Below are 23,159 nucleotides of genomic sequence, written 5' to 3'. Positions count from 1 at the left end.
CTTTGTGAGATTTACAGGTTTGTAGGGAAGATCTTTGAATACAAATGGGAGAGTGGTCACTTAGAGAATTGGGTAGTGTTTTGGAGTTGTGATAAAGGTTGGGATTGGAGACCAGGATCCAGTGTAGGATACAGCTGAAGTTGGTTAGTTTACTTAAGTGGGATGGGGTTGTAATAAGTTTTGTGAAGCTGTGTAGATTTATAGCAAACTTGGGGTTGTAATAAGCTTGGGGTTGTAATAAAAGTTTTGTGAAGCTGTGTAGATTTATAGCAGACTTGGGATTGTAATAAAAGTTTTGTGAAGCTGTGTAGATTTATAGCAGACTTGGGGGAATCTGAGGTGAGGTTTTGCCAAATGATATTGATGTTGCCTAGTATTATAGTTTCTGTAGGTATGGCGTGAGTGAGTGTAAGAATATTATTGCCTGGGGGTATACTACATGGACAGCAGCAATTCTAAGTTTTCTGTGATTAAGTCTGCAGTTGAACATTAGTAGTTCTGCAGGGTGAAAGTTTGGAGGGGAGATGGTTATAGGGGACATGTTAAGCATGTCAAAATATATTATCACTACACCTCAGGCCTTTTCTGAGAGACCTACCTAGATTGAAGATATTGTAACCTGAGGGAATGATTTTATTGTTAGTGTTGTGAGGTTTAAGCCATGTTTCTGTTAGCATTATTATGTCAGGGGTGTACTGGGCAAACCATGCATGGAATTCACTAACTTTATTCAAAATGCTGTGTAAATTCAAGGAATACAAAGTTAGGCATTGGGAGGGGAGTTTGAGGTGGATGGAGGAGGGGACAGTGTCTGGACAGGGAGTAGATAGAGGGTGAGGGTCAGGGTTAGGGTGGAGTATCCCCAAACAGAAAAAATCTTCTGGTTAATGGTATTAATTTTAGAGTAGAAGGTTAGGTATTTAGGTCTATTTTTTAGAGGGTGAGATAGGTGGACTTGTTTGGTCCTGAGTATGTCAGGGTTTGTGTGACTGAATAGGGAGGGTGTTATTTCAAAGGTGGGTAAGGTCTGTAAGCTGTAGGTTGGTAAGTAAGGGTGGGAGGAAATTTTCTGGGAGATAGTGTAGTATGATAAGAGAACAGGTGTGACAGACGTAAAAGGAAAGTAGTGGAGGTTAGGATGAATAGCATTCGGAAGGTGGTGTCGAGAGTAATAGTGGAGGTAGCTGGTAAGAGAGGAATAGGTAGTGGAAAACAGCTAAGTCACAAAGTGAAGGTAGAGGAGAAGTGTGAAAAATAGTCTGATTTGATAATGAAGTTAAGGTTGTATGACTTGTGGGGGCCAGGGTTTATTTCAGATGTGAATTGAGGGTGTTATGAAAGTCAGGAAAAGGAGAGAAGATGTTATGTAAGTGGGAGTGTGGGTGTGGTTTTCTGGAATGTTTAAGGTGTGGAAAGGTGTGTACAGATATAGTTCTATGACTGTACTCATTTGGTAGGGGGGGAGTGGCAAGGTATAGGGTGGAGGGCTGTGGTCGGGGGTTAGCAGGAAGAGGTGGTCATTAACGGGAAGAGTAAAATGTGCAAAAAGTATAAATGTACTGTATGTGCGGGTGTGTGGGAATTGGGGGTATGGTAGAGGAGCAAACTGAGGCTGAGTGTAGCAACTCCGAACAGAGCAGGTCACCCCACAAGGGCTAGTCCAAGCTGCTTCAAAAAACAATCTATTGATGCAAGGAAACTCAAGTCAGTGCAAGCATTTGTAATAGGAGCAGCTAAGGTTGTATAAGACAACTGCCTCAAGTTTGTTCGCAGATGAATTAACTAAATGCAGAGTAGAACAGTAATTTACCTATTCAGTATAAACCTGGTTATAGGTATGAGCAAACTGTCTAAGTTAGCACAGGCTAATAGTAAAGTATCGGGACCAAAACAAAGCTGGATATAGATTACCACTAGCAGGAGAAAGGGGGGTCTAACCTCTTGCGATCTAGTCATTGTGCACACCACTTTACCAAAAAACTCTGCAATTAGAACAGTTTAATTAAGACTCAAATATTGTAGCTTATTACAGGGACACGTACATTATGCAGAACCACAGTTTTTTACACTAGTACCGGGGGCACTTCACTTTCTGTAGGGGAAATTCAAAGCAGCCGAACAACCCTTTTGTTAAAAGATGAAAAAGAAAAACTGTAACAAAAAAAAAAAAAGACAAAATTGCAGTTATTGGAGATTGGGGACAAGTAAAGGTAGATTGACGTTCGGTGTAGCTAAAGACTCAAAGGATAGCAAGCGCTACAAATATAGTGGGACAGATGACAGGTTTATGCATTAATATTCTCTAGCAATCAACAGTGCAGAATAATTAATTCAAGCTGTTAGATGTTTATGCATAATAATACTACATACATTCATAACACCATTTCACTGAATAGGACAAGGGATACCAGCATCTGCGTAGTTCTTATGACATAAAATTAGGCAAGGTGATACAGTCTTTGTTGTATTTAAAGTCTCCTGTTCACTCCTACAGTTTCGACTTACAGAGGGCAAGTCATGCAACAGATCTGAAGAAATACTGCTTACAGGGACATATGTCCTAGTATGTCACTATAAAAAGTAGACTTTTAATGATAACTCAGCTGGAGTTAACCAAGGAAGTAATGGGTAGCCTCAGAGTTGCTGTTACAGAAGCTAGGTACAACTGTTGTACATTACTTATCACAGCAAAACAGGTAGCATTGAGAGGAGTAAACAATTAAACAGTGACCTAAACTGGTCAGAGTGCAGGTATATCTGACAGACAAAGGCAAAAAACACATACGTGGCTATCACAACCACCTCTGGCTGCTAAGAAGGCATCAGTAGTCTAATACTAGTAATTTAAAAGTGACAACCAATAATTCCTAGGCCATTTAAGATCTCTGGTATGATGTAACAATGGGAGAGGGGCCAGAGACCAGTGCAGCTCAAGGTTTTGAAAAGGGTGCACAGCAGTGGATGAAGACTGAAATTAATTACATATACTTGGCCATGCACCATGAGGTCTAGTCCACGTCGCTTCAAAAAGCAATGTATTGATGCAACACAACTCAGGTCAGTGCCAGCATTTGCAATAGGAGCAGCTAAGGTTGTCTAAGGCAACCGCCTTGAGTTTGCTTGCAGATGAATTAATTAAATTCAGAGTAGAATAGTAATTAATTTACCTATTCAATATAAACCCGGTTATAGGTATGACCAGACTAAGTTAGCACAGCAGCAGGCTAATAGCAAAGTATCGGGACCGAAACCAAGCCGGACATAAGCCTGGGATATTATGTGGTTCCACACAGGTCGTGTTTTAGGCCTTGAAGAGCACAGATATGACCTGCTGTTTGGAGATACTAGGCAGAGGACTGGTGTCAGGTACACTTTGGGGTATGGCTGGTAGGGACAGGGGGGTGAAGTTTGTGCCAAATCTGTCAGCTAGCAGGTTGGCAATTTCCTCAGATTCAGTGTAAGGGTATCGTCCAGTAGAGGTTCAGCTCATAGCTTAAGAATGCTTTATGATTGTCCTTAGCTAGGGATACTAATTTAGCTTTGTAATTAGCTTTAGAGGACTTTATCAGATATCTAATTTGCTTATTCAAACTGTGGAGGGTGTTCTTCTTCTGCTGAGTAAGTTCCCTCTTGTTCTTAGACATCAGTTTCTTCCTTTTGTTATATAACCCATTTATACTTGAGGTCCACCAGGGTAGTTTGTTTTTTTTCTGGAGGACCTGGTTTTGATCCGGTCAGGTATGGCAGAGTCTATACAGTTATTTAAGTGTTTATATATTGCATTTGTGTACTCCTCTGCATAGGAGTCATTATTGGCTGTGTTAGCGGGGGGGGGGGGGGTGAAACTTTTAATACCATCACTTATAGACTGTAGTTTGTTTTGGAGACATTTTTCTGTTCTTTTGCTCCTGTGGGGGTGCCAGGTCTGACTGTTACTTCGAATATGACATATTTATGGTGTGACCTTACCAGGTTAATTAAACTCTCCCATCTCAACATCAACCCATACATTGCTCACTAGACTGATAATATGCTGTCTGACAGAACCCATACTGTTAAGGATGGGGGTATTTGCTCTAGATAGAAAAAATGTCACTAGAGGTGTCCCACAGTGCTCTACCCTGGGTCTCCTCATCTCTTTGGTATATATTTCTGTGACAAAGAAACTCATATCAAGGAACTCTGCTACTGAAGTTAGCTGATGAATGCAAATTGGGGCAGTTATTAAAACCTTATTCTGATACTCAAATTCTCCAGCAAGGCTGGACAAAACAAATACATGGTGTGTTAAGCGGGCTTACCCTTAACACCTAGAAATGTAGCATAGTTTCCTTTGGTAAATCTGCTTACTATATAGATAACATTCCACATTTGATCCACATTTGACACGATCATCATGGATGTGGTTACATATAGACAACATTCCACTTAAATTTGACACAGTCATCACCGACATGGTTACATATGTTGATAAACTCTCCTTTGACCACTACGTCTCTGTTGTGATTAGAAAATCCTTTAACCTGCACAGTTCATCCTTCATAGTATCTCCTTGAGGTCCAAAGAAGTTATGATTCCATTTTATTTATCCCTCATCTGGTCCATCAGTGAATATAATGCACCCTTTGCCATGCACCTCAACAAGCAACCTTAACCAGCTTGAGAAAACTCAATGTTTCCCCACCAAGAAGATCTCAGATCTTTGTACCACGCATACTCTTGAGAGGTGATCTCGGATTAGCTTTCCATACTATGAATGACCCAGCACTCTTTAAATTCCTTGACCTAAATAGAACAAGTGGTAATGGAAACACCCATTCCAGAGCCCTAAATATATAGTACCACATTAACATGAGAAAAAATGCACAGGACACTAAGGATAATCACAAGGCTTTCTTTAGTTATGTTAGGAACCTGGGTGGGAATTTCCAGATATGCTCAGAATTAGTCCAAAATGACAAAAAATACACCGAACCCACAGACATTGCCAACATCCTAGCTGACAGGTACAGTGCAACCCCCCCCCCCCACCAAAAGGGCAAATATCTATCCCAGCAGAGTTCTGCCCCCCTGACATCTCAGATGCTCAGGTAAGAGCCGCCCTCTCCAAAGCAAAAAACACAGCATCAATGGGACCAGACGGTGTCCCGGGCTGCGTCCTACATGAACTCCAAGAAGAGCTAAACCCAAACATAAAACTACTGTTCAATCTCTGCCTTACTACAGGATATGTACCCAAATAGTGGCGTACAGCAACAGTGGTCCCTCTCCACAAAGGTGGTGCCTCAACAGATCCTGGAAACTATCGCCCCATAAGCCTGACTAGCTTGGTCTGAAAAGCTATGGAAAGGATCATCATGGACCTCATAAATAAAGATATTGGAGACCTACAGACACTGGATCCTACCCAGTTCGGCTTTGTTAAGGGCAGATCCTGCCTCTTAAACCTGGTTGATTTCTTTGAAACAGTCACCAAGGCCATTGATGAGGGGAAGGTGGTCCACACAGCCTACCTGGACCTCGCAAAAGCCTTCGATACAATACCCCACTCGGGCATTATAGATAAACTCACCAGCTTAAATATAAACCCCTGTCACTAGATGGGTTGCAAACTGGCTCAAGGACAGAACCCACATGGTTACAATTGCTGGAGCCATGTCAGACTCCAAACCAGTTACAAGTGGCATCCCACAAGGCTCAGTCCTGGGACCTCTCTTGTTCGGTATATATTTCTCAGAGGTACAGGCCAACACGGAAGGACTGTGGCTGACCAAGTTCGCAGATGACTGCAAACTGGGCGCCATAATCGACTCTCCAGCCAACACAAGCATCCTACAAAAGGGCCTCATAGAAACAGACAACTGGTGCCAGAGCCATGGCCTCAAGCTAAACGCCAAAAAGTGTATAGTCATCCCCTTTGGCAAAAACAAAGTGCCCACAAATTACCATATAGGTGGTAATCCATTAAGTACAGAAGAAGTAATTAGGGACCTGGGGACCCAAGTTGATAGCAGTCTCTCATTTGACAACCACGTGGCCAAAGTGGTTAGAAAAACATTTTATATAGCCCACCTAATCATGAAGGGATTCACATCTAGATCAGGGGAGGTCATCGTGCCTCTTTAACTCATCCCTCATCAGGCCCATAATTGAGTACAATGCCCCTTTTGGGATGTACCTTACCAGACACCTGCAGCAACTGGAAAGACCCCAAAAGTACCTCACCAAGAGGATCAAAGGGCTCAAACAAATGCCATATGCTGCCCGGTTAAAGAAACTCCAGCTCTACTCAGTGGCATACCGCCTGTTCAGGGGCGATCTGTGCCTGACGTATAAAGCCATGTCCAACCCGGAATTAATGGACATGATGCACCTCAGAAAATCCAAATCCCATCGAGCTACGCGCTCGAGAGACTTGAACCTCAGCAATGAAATAAATAGGACATGCTGGAGGGACAGATTCATAACCCAGAGGCTCCCTTCACTCTGGAATAAAATCCCAGTCCAGGTTAGGCAGAGTCCCTCATTGACTCTCTTCAAGAGGAATCTTGATGAGTGGATGGGAGATCGTAGGTTTAACCCGGGTATCACTTCTGTGTCACTGTTAGACAGAGGCACAGTATACTAACCTCGAAAAAGGGCATGGCAAAATTAATTTAAAATGGGTGGCAAAAGCCAAACACATTCTGGCTGGGCTTATAAATGCCCTGGGGCAGATAGCCTAGTATGAACCTATGAACCTATGAACAAGACCAGATGGAGTGACAAACACTAAGCATGCTGCCCTTGCATATCAAACGTAGTAATTCAATAGCAACATTAAAAACCAGTTTGGAGTAGTGTATTTAGCCAGGAATATGGGGTTACTGCTAATTTCCCACTAGTACAAAGTGATGTGGCTGAACTTCACAATGGTGTCTTTTGGCTATAAGCTTAATAAAAACCTATGTGAACCTAGAATTAATGTGGCATATGTTAGAACATGGAGTGAAATATGCAGTTCAAGACAAAAAAATAGATTAAGTCCTTTCTATACTTCTAAATTTATTTATTTTATTTATTTACTTATTTTATTTTAACATTTGTTGACCGAGTTAGTCTGACTGAGCTGTAAAACCCTTTTTCAACGTAGGCCCAGAGAGAAAAGCTCCAATACGTTATACAATAAAAATAGCAGAAGCAATTTTCCAAAAATGTTAACAAAAATTATTTACAAATCATAGTTTAATAAGGAACACATTCAAACTCCCCATGAAAATGTAACTTTAAATGCCATAGTTATAGCAAAATGGATGAAAATAAAAAGTCTGAATTCAGATCAACTACAGAATGAAATTCTCTGAGAAAATGAAAACTGGGAACTGAAGTATAATTACACATCAAATCCTTAAAATGTTACCTAATACTCAAAGGATAATGAATCGTACTTTATAAAGATACGGATATGAACACTTTAGCAAGTACTTGGTGAAAAACATAACATGAAGTAAAGAACATCTACAATATTTTTAAAAATTACAATGAAGACCTGGAAGATAAAATATTTAGAGAAGATCAAGTAAAGAAACAATTCAAAAGTACTAAAATTAGTTGGTTTATTAAGAAAACTTCTATAATAGAGTAGCTATAAAATGCCATTAATTGAGAAATATAAATTTGAAGTAGAAGAGGAAAACGTTACAGAATCAAGGATTAAGAATAATCAGGGGTACTTGTCCTGTGTGAGTGGGGAATTCGTTAGAGAAGACCTTCAGATGTCAATGGTAAACACACAAGGAATTCCTAGAAATAGTAATCAGATCAGATTATGAGGGCTATGCACATGACAACGCAGATGAAAGCTATAAAATCGGGTTTAGCACTGCAGAAAGATTAACAATACAAGAATGAGCAGAATTCCTAGCAATAATATTCAGATCAGATTACAAGGGCTATGCATGTGATAACACAGATAAAAGCCGTGAAATACAGTTTATCACTATAGACAGATTAACAATACAAGAATGAGCAAAATTCCTATGTGAAATTGAGAAAAATAAGAATCAGTTACAGGGAGGAGGATCACCATACTTGAAGAAATGTTTAGGCCAAAGCAAAGATTTTGTTAGAAGAATAAGAAAAGCATGAATGTTCTAAATACAAATGTGTATATTTTTTAAAGACTGTACAGCCACAATAAAGCTATACTGACTGACTAGCACACAATGTCCTATAGTACTGTTCTCCCATTCAACCCTAGTTTTGAGTTATACACCATGTTCTGCAGTTCTCCTTGTCCCCAGCCTTCTGTACAATATCAAGTTCTGCAGTAATGTTCCCGCCAAGCATCTAGTACCACAGCAACTTCTGGATTACTTGATGCCAGCCTTCAATTCTACACTGTATTCTGCTGTACTACTTACCCCAGCCTTCAGTAACATAAGATGTTCTGCAGTACTGCTCACCTCCAGCCCACAAAATGAAACCATGATATGGACAGCGTAGTGGTGCAGCAGTAGCACTGTTGCCTCACAGCAAGAGGTTCTTCAGTTCGATTCTTGGCTGGGGTGCCTTCTGTGTGGAGCCTGCATGTCCTCCCTGCATTCATGTGGGTTTCCTCCGGGTGCTCCGGTTTCCGCCCACATTACAAAGACATGCATTTGGAGTGTTTCTCCCTGGGTCACTGCTAAAAATTGGCTTTGTTCCATATCGGACAAATGTTAAATAAATAAAATAAAATAAATAAATGATCTGCAGTATTGCTCACACACAGCCTTCAGTACCACACCATGTTTGGTAGTACTGATCACTCCAAGCCTTCAGTACCACACCATGTTCTGTATTACTGCTCACCCCCAGGCTTCAGTACCACACCATGCTCTGCAACACTGCTCACCCCTCCCATCAGTACCACACCATTATCTGTAGCACTGCTCACCCCTGCCTTCAGTACCAGACCATGTTCGCAGCACTGCTCATCCCCAGCCATCAGTACCACACCAAGTTCTGTAGTACTGCTCACCCCCAGCCTTCAGTACCACACCATGTTCTGTAGTACTGCTCACCCCAGCATTCAGTACCCCACCACGTTCTGTAGTACTGCTCACCACAACCTTCAGTACCACACCGTGCTCTGTAGTACTGCTCACCCCCTGCCTTCAGTACCAGACCATGTTCTGTAGTACTGCTCACCCGCATCCTTCAGTACCACACCATGTTCTGCAGTACTGCTCACCCCCAGCCTTCAGTACCACACCATGTTCTGTAGTACTGCTCAGCCTTCAGTACCACACCATGTTCTGCAGTACAGCTTATCCCAGCTTTCAGTACGAAATCATATTCTGTAGTACTGTTCACACATACCCTTCAGTACCACAACATGTTCTGCAGTACTGCTCACATATACTCTTCAGTACCACACCATGTTCTGCAGTACTGCTCACCCCAGCTTTCAGCACCACACCATGTTCTGCAGTACTGTTCACCCCCAGCCTTCAGTACCACACCATGTTCTGCAGTACTGCACACCCCGAGCATTCAGTACCACATCATGTTCTGCAGTACTGCTCACCCACAGCCTTCAGTACCACACCATGTTCTGCAGTATTGCTCACCCTCAGCCTTCAGTATCACACCATGTTCTGTAGTACTGCTAACCCCCAGCCTTCAGTACCACACCATGTTCTGCAGTACAGCTTACCCCAGCTTTCAGTACCAAATCATGTTCTGTAGTACTGCTCACACATACCCTTCAATATCACACCATGTTCTGAAGTACAGCTTACCTCAGCTTTCAGTACCAAATCATGTACTGCAGTACTGCTTACCCACAGCCTTCAGTACCATATCATTTTCCCAACACTGCACACCCTAAAGATTCAATACTGCAGCATGTTCCAGGGTACTGCTTGCTACCAGCCATCAGTTCTACACTACTGTTACATTTGGCAGTACTGCTCACACCCAGCATTCAGTACTACATCATGTTCTGCAGTACAGCTCATCCTCAGTATTCATCTCCACAACATGATCTGCAGTATTGCTCAACCCCAGTCTTCAGTGCTACACCCTGTTCTGAAGTACTGCTTACACTCAGCCTTCAGTACTGCACGACATTCTGTAGTACTGCTCACTCCCATTCTTCTGTACCACATCATGTTCTACAATACTGCTTATCTCAGCCTTCAGTACCATATCATGATCTGCAGTACTACTGACCCACAGCCTTCAATACCACAATATGTTCCGTGATACTACTCACCCTGGCCTTCAGTATCAGACTGTGTTCTGCAGTACTGTTCATCTCCAGTCTTCAGTGTAGTACCACACCATGATCTGCAGTACAGCTCATCCTCTGTATTTAGTGTAGTACCACACCATATCCTATATACAGCTCGCACAAGCCTTTGATGTCATATTACATTGCAGCACTGCTCAACCAAGCATCCAGTACCACATTATGTTCTGCAGTACAGCTCATCCTCAGTATTCAGCTCCACAACATGTTCTGCAGTACAGCTCACACCCAGCCTTCAATACCACAATATGTTCCGTGATACTACTCACTCTGGCCTTCAGTATCAGACTGTGTTCAACCCAGCATTCAGTACTACACCATGTTCTGCTGTACAGCTCATCTACAGTCTTCAGCTCCACAATATGTTCTGCAGTACTGCTCACACCCAGCCTTCAGTACCATACCATGACCTGCAGTACTACTGACCCACAGCCTTCAATACCACAATATGTTCCGTGATACTACTCACCCTGGCCTTCAGTATCAGACTGTGTTCTGCAGTAGTGTTCATTCCTAGCCTGTAGTACCACACCATGATCTGCAGTACAGCTCGTCCTCCGTATTCAGGAGCACACCATGTTCTGTAGGGGTCTATATTAAAAGAAAGAATGTTGACTTACCCGAATACCTAAACGCTGACACGCCTTCATCGAACCACGAAAACATCGATCGTCCAGAAGAGTGAAACCGTAAATGTCGAATCATCATGGTTGGCCCTTCTGCGGTATAGCTCCGTAAGGCAAGTGTGTGATAGTTACAGACCTTAGGGTTAGGGTGCGGGATGTACGTTAGATTTAGTGTAGGGTTAGAAGTAGGGTTTTGTTTGCCTTTAATGTCACATCATGTTCTGCAGTACTTATCACCCCAGTCTTCAGTGTCACATTATGTTCTGTACCATGCCAGCTTCTGCAGTACTGCTACTACCAGGTTTTAGTATGGAACCAAGTTTTGCAGTAGTGCTCACCTCAGCCTTCAGTATCACATTGTTTTCTGCAGTACTGTTTAGCCAGTGCTTTCAGTACCACACCATCTTTAGTAGTACAGCTCACCTCCAGCCTCCAGTACCACACCATGTTCTGCAGTACTGCTCACCCCTAGCCTTCAGTACCACACCATGTTCTGTAATACTGCTCACCCCCAGCCTTCAGTACCACACCGTGTTCTGTAGTAGTGCTCACCCCCAACCTTCAGTACACCATGTTCTGTAGTACTGCTCAACCTGAGCCTTCAGTACCACACCATGTTCTGTAGCACTGCTCACCCCAGCCTACAGTACTCACCATGTTCTGTTGTACTGCTCACCCCCAGCCTTCAGTACCACACCATGTTCTGTAGTACTGCTCACCTCATACCCTTCAGTACTGTACCATGTTCTGTAGTACTGCTCACCCCAACCTTCAGTACCACACCATGTTCTGTAGTACTGCTCACCCCCCAGCCATCAGTACCACACCAAGTTCTGTAGTACTGCTCACCCCCAGCCTTCAGTACCACACCATGTTCTGTAGTACTGCTCACCCCAGCATTCAGTACCCCACCACGTTCTGTAGTACTGCTCACCACAACCTTCAGTACCACACCGTGCTCTGTAGTACTGCTCACCCCCTGCCTTCAGTACCAGACCATGTTCTGTAGTACTGCTCACCCGCATCCTTCAGTACCACACCATGTTCTGCAGTACTGCTCACCCCCAGCCTTCAGTACCACACCATGTTCTGTAGTACTGCTCAGCCTTCAGTACCACACCATGTTCTGCAGTACAGCTTATCCCAGCTTTCAGTACGAAATCATATTCTGTAGTACTGTTCACACATACCCTTCAGTACCACAACATGTTCTGCAGTACTGCTCACATATACTCTTCAGTACCACACCATGTTCTGCAGTACTGCTCACCCCAGCTTTCAGCACCACACCATGTTCTGCAGTACTGTTCACCCCCAGCCTTCAGTACCACACCATGTTCTGCAGTACTGCACACCCGAGCATTCAGTACCACATCATGTTCTGCAGTACTGCTCACCCACAGCCTTCAGTACCACACCATGTTCTGCAGTATTGCTCACCCTCAGCCTTCAGTATCACACCATGTTCTGTAGTACTGCTAACCCCCAGCCTTCAGTACCACACCATGTTCTGCAGTACAGCTTACCCCAGCTTTCAGTACCAAATCATGTTCTGTAGTACTGCTCACACATACCCTTCAATATCACACCATGTTCTGAAGTACAGCTTACCTCAGCTTTCAGTACCAAATCATGTACTGCAGTACTGCTTACCCACAGCCTTCAGTACCATATCATTTTCCCAACACTGCACACCCTAAAGATTCAATACTGCAGCATGTTCCAGGGTACTGCTTGCTACCAGCCATCAGTTCTACACTACTGTTACATTTGGCAGTACTGCTCACACCCAGCATTCAGTACTACATCATGTTCTGCAGTACAGCTCATCCTCAGTATTCATCTCCACAACATGATCTGCAGTATTGCTCAACCCCAGTCTTCAGTGCTACACCCTGTTCTGAAGTACTGCTTACACTCAGCCTTCAGTACTGCACGACATTCTGTAGTACTGCTCACTCCCATTCTTCTGTACCACATCATGTTCTACAATACTGCTTATCTCAGCCTTCAGTACCATATCATGATCTGCAGTACTACTGACCCACAGCCTTCAATACCACAATATGTTCCGTGATACTACTCACCCTGGCCTTCAGTATCAGACTGTGTTCTGCAGTACTGTTCATCTCCAGTCTTCAGTGTAGTACCACACCATGATCTGCAGTACAGCTCATCCTCTGTATTTAGTGTAGTACCACACCATATCCTATATACAGCTCGCACAAGCCTTTGATGTCATATTACATTCGGCAGCACTGCTCAACCAAGCATCCAGTACCACATTATGTTCTGCAGTACAGCTCATCCTCAGTATTCAGCTCCACAACATGTTCTGCAGTACAGCTCACACCCAGCCTTCAATACCACAATATGTTCCGTGATACTACTCACTCTGGCCTTCAGTATCAGACTGTGTTCAACCCAGCATTCAGTACTACACCATGTTCTGCTGTACAGCTCATCTACAGTCTTCAGCTCCACAATATGTTCTGCAGTACTGCTCACACCCAGCCTTCAGTACCATACCATGACCTGCAGTACTACTGACCCACAGCCTTCAATACCACAATATGTTCCGTGATACTACTCACCCTGGCCTTCAGTATCAGACTGTGTTCTGCAGTAGTGTTCATTCCTAGCCTGTAGTACCACACCATGATCTGCAGTACAGCTCGTCCTCCGTATTCAGGAGCACACCATGTTCTGTAGGGGTCTATATTAAAAGAAAGAATGTTGACTTACCCGAATACCTAAACGCTGACACGTCTTCATCGAACCACGAAAACATCGATCGTCCAGAAGAGTGAAACCGTAAATGTCGAATCATCATGGTTGGCCCTTCTGCGGTATAGCTCCGTAAGGCAAGTGTGTGATAGTTACAGACCTTAGGGTTAGGGTGCGGGATGTACGTTAGATTTAGTGTAGGGTTAGAAGTAGGGTTTTGTTTGCCTTTAATGTCACATCATGTTCTGCAGTACTTATCACCCCAGTCTTCAGTGTCACATTATGTTCTGTACCATGCCAGCTTCTGCAGTACTGCTACTACCAGGTTTTAGTATGGAACCAAGTTTTGCAGTAGTGCTCACCTCAGCCTTCAGTATCACATTGTTTTCTGCAGTACTGTTTAGCCAGTGCTTTCAGTACCACACCATCTTTAGTAGTACAGCTCACCTCCAGCCTCCAGTACCACACCATGTTCTGCAGTACTGCTCACCCCTAGCCTTCAGTACCACACCATGTTCTGTAATACTGCTCACCCCCAGCCTTCAGTACCACACCGTGTTCTGTAGTAGTGCTCACCCCCAACCTTCAGTACACCATGTTCTGTAGTACTGCTCAACCTGAGCCTTCAGTACCACACCATGTTCTGTAGCACTGCTCACCCCAGCCTACAGTACTCACCATGTTCTGTTGTACTGCTCACCCCCAGCCTTCAGTACCACACCATGTTCTGTAGTACTGCTCACCTCATACCCTTCAGTACTGTACCATGTTCTGTAGTACTGCTCACCCCAACCTTCAGTACCACACCATGTTCTGTAGTACTGCTCACCCCCCAACCTTCAGTACCAAACCATGTTCTGTAGTACTGCTCACCCTCAACCTTCAGTACCACACCATGTTCTGCATTATAGCTCATCCTCAGTATTAATCTCCACAACATGTTCTGCAGTACTGTTCACCCCAGTGCCACACCAAGGTCTGCAGTACTGCTAACTCGGCCTTCAGCACACCAGTTTTCTGTAGTACTTCTTAACCCCACCTTTAGTATTAGCATGTTCTGCAGTACTGCTCATCCCAGCATTCAGTATGAGACTATGTTGTGCAGTACTGCTCACCCCAGCCTTTACTATCATACAAAATTATTAAGTATTATTCCAGCCATAAATACCATACCCTATTCTAAAGTACTGCTGAACACAAAACCATGTTCTGATCATCCCCAAATTACAGTACCACATCAAGATCTGTAGTACTGCTAAGCCCCAATCTACCGTACAAATTCAGCCCTCAGTACCTCATCATATTCTGCAGTAAAGCTCAATCCAAGCCTACAGTAATGTACCTCCTGTAGTAACTGCTCAGCTCAGCCTTCAGTGTATGCAATGTTCTATAGTACTGCAAGTCCAGGCCTTTAGTGCTACATCCTGTCCTACAGTACATCTCAGACCCACCCCTCAGTCCATCATCATGTTCTGCAGTACTGCTCAGCCCAGCCTGCAATACAACACCATGTTTTGTGATACTGGCCACTTTCCAGTTTTCAGTACCATGTCATGCTCTGTAGTACTGCCCACACACAGCCTTCAGTACCACACCAAGTTCTGTAGTGATGATAAATTTAAGAATGAAGGTCAAAAAACTGTAGCTAGCAGGTGTGATGTTGCAACTGGACTTGATTTATTTTAGGAAAAGTGACTAGGCTCAGTATAATGAATTAAGTGCGTTTTCAAATATTTGGAGGATTAATTCGTGCTTGTGTTGTGAAAGTACTCCCTTCTATACCTCCACCAGGCTGTTAACCTGCATGTAACTGTAGACCCAGAATACTTGCACCTTTATTGTAATACTTATTATGTACTTACTGCTGGTCCTGTTACCAGGAAGTTGCCTTGGTTGTAATACTTATTATGTACTTACTGCTGGTTCTGTTACCAGGAAGTTGCCTTTGTTGTAATACTTATTATGTACTTACTGCTGGTTCTGTTACCAGGAAGTTGCTGTTACTCTAATACTTATTATGTACTTACTGCTGGTTCTGTTACCAGGAAGTTGCCTCTGTTGTAATACTTATTATGTACTTACTGCTGGTTCTGTTACCAGGAAGTTGCCTTTGTTGTAATACTTATTATGTACTTACTGCTGGTTCTGTTACCAGGAAGTTGCCTTTGTCATAATACTTATTATGTACTTACTGCTGGTTCTGTTACCAGGAAGTTGCCTTTGTTGTAATAACTATTATGTACTTACTGCTGGTTCTGTTACCAGGAAGTTGCCTTTGTTGCAATACTTATTATGTACTTACTGCTGGTTCTGTTACCAGGAAGTTGCCTTGGTTGTAATACTCATTATGTCCTTACTGCTGGTTCTGTTACCAGGAAGTTGCCTTTGTTGTAATAACTATTATGTACTTACTGCTGGTTCTCTTACCAGGAAGTTGCCTTTGTTGCAATACTTATGTACTTACTGCTGGTTCTTTTACCAGAAAGTTACCTTTGTTGTAATACTTATTATGTACTTACTTCTGGTTCTGTTACCAGGAAGTTGCCTTTGTTGTAACACTTATCATGTGCTTACTGCTGGTTCTGTTACCAGGAAGTTGCCTTGGTTATAATACTTATTATGTACTTACCGATTGTTCTGTTATCAGGAAGCTGCCTTTATTGCAATACTGAGGGTAATGCTACTCAATGCTAGAAGTCTAACTCTCAAAATGCACTCCTCCCTCGAGGCACTCCTTAAAATGGAGAACACTGATATCTGCGCAGCTGGTTCAAGGCTCCAGAGAGCACTCCTGCATTACCAGGCTATAACTCATACCACACTTTTCAGCCACCTAACCTGGACCAGAACACCAAAGGAGGAGGTGTGTCCATATTCATTAAGGATATCCACACCTCCAGGCTAGTTGCTCAGCATAATGTATCAAAGGTTATCCAAGTGCAACTAACTCTGGGCAAAACAGCAATCCAAACTGTAGCTTGCTACAGATCCCCCACCATGCCCCAGGATTCCCACTCCTCTTTTCTTGATATACTGGAAAATATTAGGGTTCAACCAAACACCCTAATAATGGGTGATTTCAACTACCCACCATTAACCCAGAAAACTACTCATGTACCAACTCCTTTGCTCAACGTTTTCTGGAATTCATAAATTCCAATGCCCTGGATCAACTTATCCACACCCCCACCAGGGGCAACAATATCCTACACCTAGTCATTACCAACATGAGTGACCGGCATTCCACACCTCAAGTCAACTCCTCGTTGGTCAGATCTGACCATAAGCTAATCAACCTAGATATCCACATCCTGCCCCCACCCCCCATTAAGGAAACCACAGTAAAAAAATTCTCCAAAGCCAACTTCATGCTTCTTAAGACAGAAGTGGTGAACTTCATGACACCCATGCAGATGGACAATACAGTTATGACTGCTAAATCCTACACAAATGCACTCTATAAGTACTTACACGAATGCATGGATCGTGCTATCCCAAATAGAACCAAGACGCTATCCTCCAAAACAAGGAAGCCAATCTGGTGGTCCCCTGCCATAAACAAACTCTACAACAGAAGAAAGAAACTGTTGCAAAAGAGAGTAAAATCCCATTAGTGGAGGAGCTCCCTGGTCAGCCTCAGTAACAAGCGGAGATCCCTTATAAGATCCTCCAAAGCTAGCTACGAAAACAAAATCACCTCTGATTCTAGGGTCAACCACAAAGCATTCTATAGCTATATCAAGAATCTCAATGGCAACACCCAGATCTGCTCTGAGTTACAGCACAATGGCATGAAAATTACCGAACCAACTGATATTGCCAACATCCTGGCAGATAGGTTCAGTGTTAACTTTACCCCCCCTCTCACCCCCCAAAGGGCCCATACCAATACAGGAAGAATACAGAGTCTCTGTAATCACAACTATGCAGGTAAAAACTGCACTCTCTACAGCTAAAAGCACAGCATCCATGGGACCGGACAACATCCCAGGCTGCATTTTACATGAACTTCAGAATAAACTGGTTCCCTACCTAAGCACCATGTTCAATCATAACTTCACATCAGGCTTTGTGCCCACTGAAGGGAGCACAGCAACAGTTATCCCACTCCACAAAGGGGGGAACCACCACTGATCTTGGGGACTATCGCCCTATTAGCCTGACGAGGCTGGTCTGTATGGCCATGGAACGTATCATCATGGAACTCATAAACAAAGACACTGGTAACCTCCAAACTCTGGACCCCACCCAGTTTGGATTTGTGAAAGGCAGATCATGCCCCCTGAACCTGATCAACTTCTTTGAGGCAGTCACCAAAGCCGTAGACGAGGGTAAGGTGATTTACACAGCCTATCTTGACCTCACCAAGGCTTTCGACACCATCCCTCATTCTGGAATTATAGCTAAACTCACTAAACTAGGTATAAATCCCTAGGTCACAAGATGGGTTGCCAAATGGATCACTGACAGAACCCACACTGTAAAAGTTGCAGACTCCAAATCTGACTTCAAACCAGTGACAAGTGGAGTACCACAGGGTTCAGTCCTGGGACCTCTCCTGTTTGGTATCTACTTCTCTGAAGTACAGGCTAACACAGAAGGCCTTTGGCTAACGAAGTTCGCAGATGACTGCCAACCATAGTCGAGTCCCCAAATGATGTGGGCATCCTACAGAAGGGCCTCACTGAGACAGATGCCTGGTGTCAGAGCCATGGCCTCAAGCTCAATGCCAAAAAGTGCATTGTCATTCCCTTTGGAAAAAACTCTGCACCCATGAGCTATCACATAGGCAGCAGTGTACCCAACGGCGAATGTGTGATAAGAGACCTTGGGACCCAGGTGGACAGTAGTCTCTCCTTTGATACTCACATCACCATACTAGTCAGGAAATCCTTCTACATGGCACACCTCATCACAAAAGGGTTCTCATCCAGGAAAAGAGATAATTGTTCCCCTCCACTCGACATTCATTAGACCCATTATAGAGTACAATGCCCCTTTTGGAATGTACTTCACAAGACACCAGCAGCAGCTGGAAAGGCCACAGAAGTACCTCACAAAGAGGATTACTGGCCTCAAACAGATGCCCTACACTGACCGTCTCAAAAAACTCCAGCTTTACTCCATAGCATATCGCCAACTCCGAAGTGATCTCTGCTTAACATATAAAGCTATATCAAAACCAGAGCTGTTGGACATGCCTAAAGAAATCCCAGTCACTCTGAGCTACATGCTCTTGGGACCTACACCTTGTCACCACAATAAACAGGACATGCTGGAGGGATGGATTCCTGTCCCATACACTTCCCATAATCTGGAACAAGTTACCCATCTATGTCAAGCAAAGTTTCTCATTAGCACTCTTCAAGAAAAATCTTGATGAGTGGATGGGAAATAGGAAATACATTCCGGGGATCACTTCTGTGGCTCTGCTCGACAGGGCACAGGAAAATCATTTTCTTAGGTGGTGTAATCCAGGGAACCTTGTTAGCTAGGCTTACTTAGGCCCTTGGGCCGATAGCCTAGTACCTACCTATGAACCTATGTACCTACTGCTGGTTCTGTTACCAGGAAGTTGCCTTTGTTATAATATTTATCATGTGCTTACTGCTGATTCTGTTATCAGGAAATTGCCTTTGTTGTAATTCATACTATGTACTTACTGCTGGTTCTGTTACCAGGAAGTTGTCTTTGTTGCAATACTCATTATGTACTTACTGCTGGTTCTGTTACCAGGAAGTTGCCTTGACTGTAATACGTATTATATAATTACTGCTGGTTCTGTTACCAGGAAGTTGCCTTTGTTGTAATACTTATTATGTACTTACTGCTGGTTCTGTTATCAGGAAGTTGCCTTTGTTGTAATACTTATTATGTACTTACTGCTGGTTCTGTTACCAGGAAGTTGCCTTTGTTGTAATACTTATTATGTACTTACTGCTGGTTCTGTTACCAGGAAGTTGCCTTTGTTGTAATACTTATTATGTACTTACTGCTGGTTCTGTTACCAGGAAGTTGTGTTTATTGTTATACTTATTATGTACTTACTGCTGGTTCTGTTACCAGGAAGTTGCCCTGGTCGCAATGTTTTTCTTCCTTCAGTCTCAGCAGATTGAAATGTTTCATCTTTCTCAATAAGTAACAAAAGTTCATGCAATGGGATGTTATAACCTGCAAATGAAAATAAATTGTACAGTTAAGCACTGTATCCTTCCAGTAATTTCTTACACTTTGTTTACAATGGATTAATCATACAAGACTGAAAGAAAATTTTAAACATACACTACAAAAAAAGAGAGATTTTATCATGGACTGTGGATAAGAATCTCTGAAGACAAATATCTGTTTTCCATATTCTTATATTATATTACTCTTTCATTCTCTTGACAAGAGCACTCCTAAGGAAGTAAGAAACTAATTTCCACATTCTTAAATTTATTGTTCCTACATGTGAGTGAACGTGCACATTTGTGTGTTACTCCTACAACAGTGATCTCTCAGGACTGAAATTCAAAAAATATCTGGTTCCAACCCATTACAGGATAAGCCTGTGTGAATTTTGACAGGAGTTAATTTATATGCAACACAGCAAGGAATTCTAGTGCAAACAAAAAAAATAAAAGCTCTTTAATGCTAGAACAGTATGGTCATTGCACTATATGAAACAAATAAGTACATAATAAAGTAAAATGGGTCTATATTACATTGTTGAAAGCCGAATCCGATATTGTCGACATGACAATAGCGAACGCTGAGAATATCGAACGTGTAAACGGAAATCTCCATAAGGGGAGATTTCCATTTACTGCAATGTAGTGCGGTCTCATAGTTGGTATATTTAAGTAGCAGGGGGTGTGGGGAGCGCAGCCCCCCATATGGGTGATGCAGGGAGGTTTGCCCCCTTGCCTACACCCTTTAGTTTTTCTTTTGAATTTATTTTTATGAACATTCAATGTTTTAATAGTTCGCTCAATAAAGGTTGACCTTTAGTGATTCGAACTATTAAACTTTCAATGTTCTAATATAGACCCAAGTAAAATATGGCAACAGTTTAAAATGTCCAGACCTGCTTTAGTAAGTCCCATAATCCTTTAACTGTATTGTCAAAAAAAATGGGCTTATAGATGCTAAGTCAGAGATGGCCACTTCTTGGAGTACTCCCTTTTCTACAAGGTATGGCTACCTCTGAGTTAGTACACAGAATTTTGGAGCATGTTGCGGGCTTGTCCCGTGTAAAAAAGGAATTTGAAAGGAGAAGAGTGATGGTCAGTATTTGCTCTTCTCCTAAATTTATTTTTTTCAGCCCGTCAGCATTCGGCATTACAAGTGATGACATTTCCATAGGAAGCTATAAAATATATCTACATTTTAGAATGGTAAAGGCAACAGTATTTCTGTTATGAGTTAATGCTTTAATATAAAGTACATACAGTCTGCCACAAACCAGAAGTGCACCACCATTTCAGAGGGGTGCTGGAGCTCCTTAACCAGCTCTAGGTTAAATGCTTACCTTTCCCATTTTAATTTCTCCAAGTCTTTCTGGTTTGTAATTACCACAACGGGAATGGACCTCATTGCTAAGTCACGGTATAATTAAAGTTCATGAAATTAATATTGTTTCAATATTTGATGAAGGCCAAAATTAATCTTTGCAGCACCCACAATGTGCACAGAAGTAACTCCTGTAATTCAACGAAGTTACATGTATTGGTACCATATGTAAGTACTACTGTACATTTATTATTAGACCCATTGCTCCTACTACTACAGGAACTATCTGAGAACTTTCTTCTACACTGTCCTCATTTCTGCCAGCAGATCATGATATTTTATGACTTTGCATCTCAATCTGTATGTAAGACACTAATCACTAGGTGTAGCAATTTCAATGACCATTTTTGTCGAACTACTATATCTGAATTTCTTGCATCTACTTTTTGAACTGTAGTTAATGTATTATACCATGTGATGTGCACATCATCAATCATTATATTGCCTTGTGGTTCATGTTTCCAATGCTCCTCAGCTACTTCTATACTGTATTGTTTGCACAATCCCCAGTCTAACTGTCTTGCCACATTATTTCAGCATACAGGCCCTCTGCCAACAGCATATCACACCCATCAAGAAGAGGTGTGACAGTTTCCAGTTCTTTTTGACAAAACCTACATTTGTACTAAATACCCATTGGCAATTATACCTTCCCCTCAATCTACTATTGTAAACATTTAACTGGTTCTATTTAACTATCTACTTCTACTCAATCCTTGTTCTCTCTCATTGTACTACACCTTATTAATTTAACTGGTTATATTCCTTAACCACCTACTCCTACTTAATCCTCATTCTCCCTCATCATACCACCACTTACTGATTTAACTGGTTATATCCCTTAACTAACTACTTCTACTTAATCCTCATTCTCCCTCATCATACCACCACTTACTAATTTAACTGGTTATATCACTTAACTACCTACACTACTTAATCTTCATTCCCCTTTACTGTATCACCACTTAGTAATTTAACTGTTTATATTCCTTAACTACCTACTCAATCCTCATTATCCGTCATCTTACCAGGATGTACTAATTTAATTGGTTATATACCTTAACTATCTACTCCTACTTAATCCTCATTTTCCATCATCATACCACCACTTACTAATTTAACTGGTTAAATTACTTAACTATCTACTGCTACTTGATCCTCATCCTCCCTGATCGTACCACCACATAGTAACTTAACTGGTTATATCTCTTAACTACCTACTCCTACTTAATCCTCATTCTCCCTCATCATACCACGAATTACAAATTTCAACCCAAATATCAGTCTTTGCCTCTCCTTGTGTTTCTTTGCATTTCTGTCTGCTACACCTTATACAAATGAGCAGGTAATCTCTTAGATTTCTTTCTCTTCCTATAGTCAGAAATTGTATGATGCAAGGTTAATATTAATCTGTTACACCTAATTATGTATGCAAAATGCTATGCAACTAAGATGAAAATATATATAATGTAGAAAATGAAAATATACTATTAATTGTCTATGTATGCAAATACTGGAGCTCTTCTTCCTGGACATCTGCTGAAAAAGATATCTATCCCAGCTGGACTTTCCCAGTTAAAAAAGATAAATACAATAAAAAAAAAAAAAACTAAATTGTCTGTTACTCCTACATATATAATGGACATTGTAAACCAATTTGTACATAGTGTACCATCCAACACGCGTTTGCTCTGGGAGATCTCTATACTTGCCACTACAATTATGGCTTTTCCATATTTCTTTCCTTCTCATCTGATCCTTATCAAACTATTTTTTGGTTTGCTGGCACACTCAGGTACTGCATAACTTTGGTTTATGTCTGCTTTGCTTTCCATTCCCACTAAACACTGGAATGCTTCTGCTAAACTAAGCAGAGAGGCCATCTTAGACTTCCTCTCCTTGTGTTTTAAAGCTCTTTCTGTTTGGATCTGATGAGGTCAGTAGATATGTATGCAGTAACATAACTGCAGTTTTATACA

General features: G+C 42.2%; 1 protein-coding gene across 1 annotated transcript in view; it reads right to left on the bottom strand.

Moving 5' to 3' along the window:
* Window positions 1-23,159, bottom strand: part of LOC122798773 (zinc finger protein 436-like) — a 338,902-nt gene that overhangs the window by 139,392 nt on the left and 176,351 nt on the right. Inside the window, exon 3 of the mRNA XM_044067883.1 lies at window positions 19,678-19,800. Coding sequence (XP_043923818.1) covers window positions 19,678-19,800 — 123 coding nt within the window. The remainder of the gene's footprint in view (window positions 1-19,677; window positions 19,801-23,159) is intronic.

The sequence above is a fragment of the Protopterus annectens genome, chromosome 3.part1 (genome assembly GCF_019279795.1).
Source record: "Protopterus annectens isolate FY-2018-M chromosome 3.part1, PAN1.0, whole genome shotgun sequence".
In the NCBI taxonomy this organism is placed as follows: domain Eukaryota; kingdom Metazoa; phylum Chordata; order Ceratodontiformes; family Protopteridae; genus Protopterus; species Protopterus annectens.
Note: the sequence above shows the minus strand (reverse complement) of the source record. Positions and strands in the feature narration are given on the sequence as shown.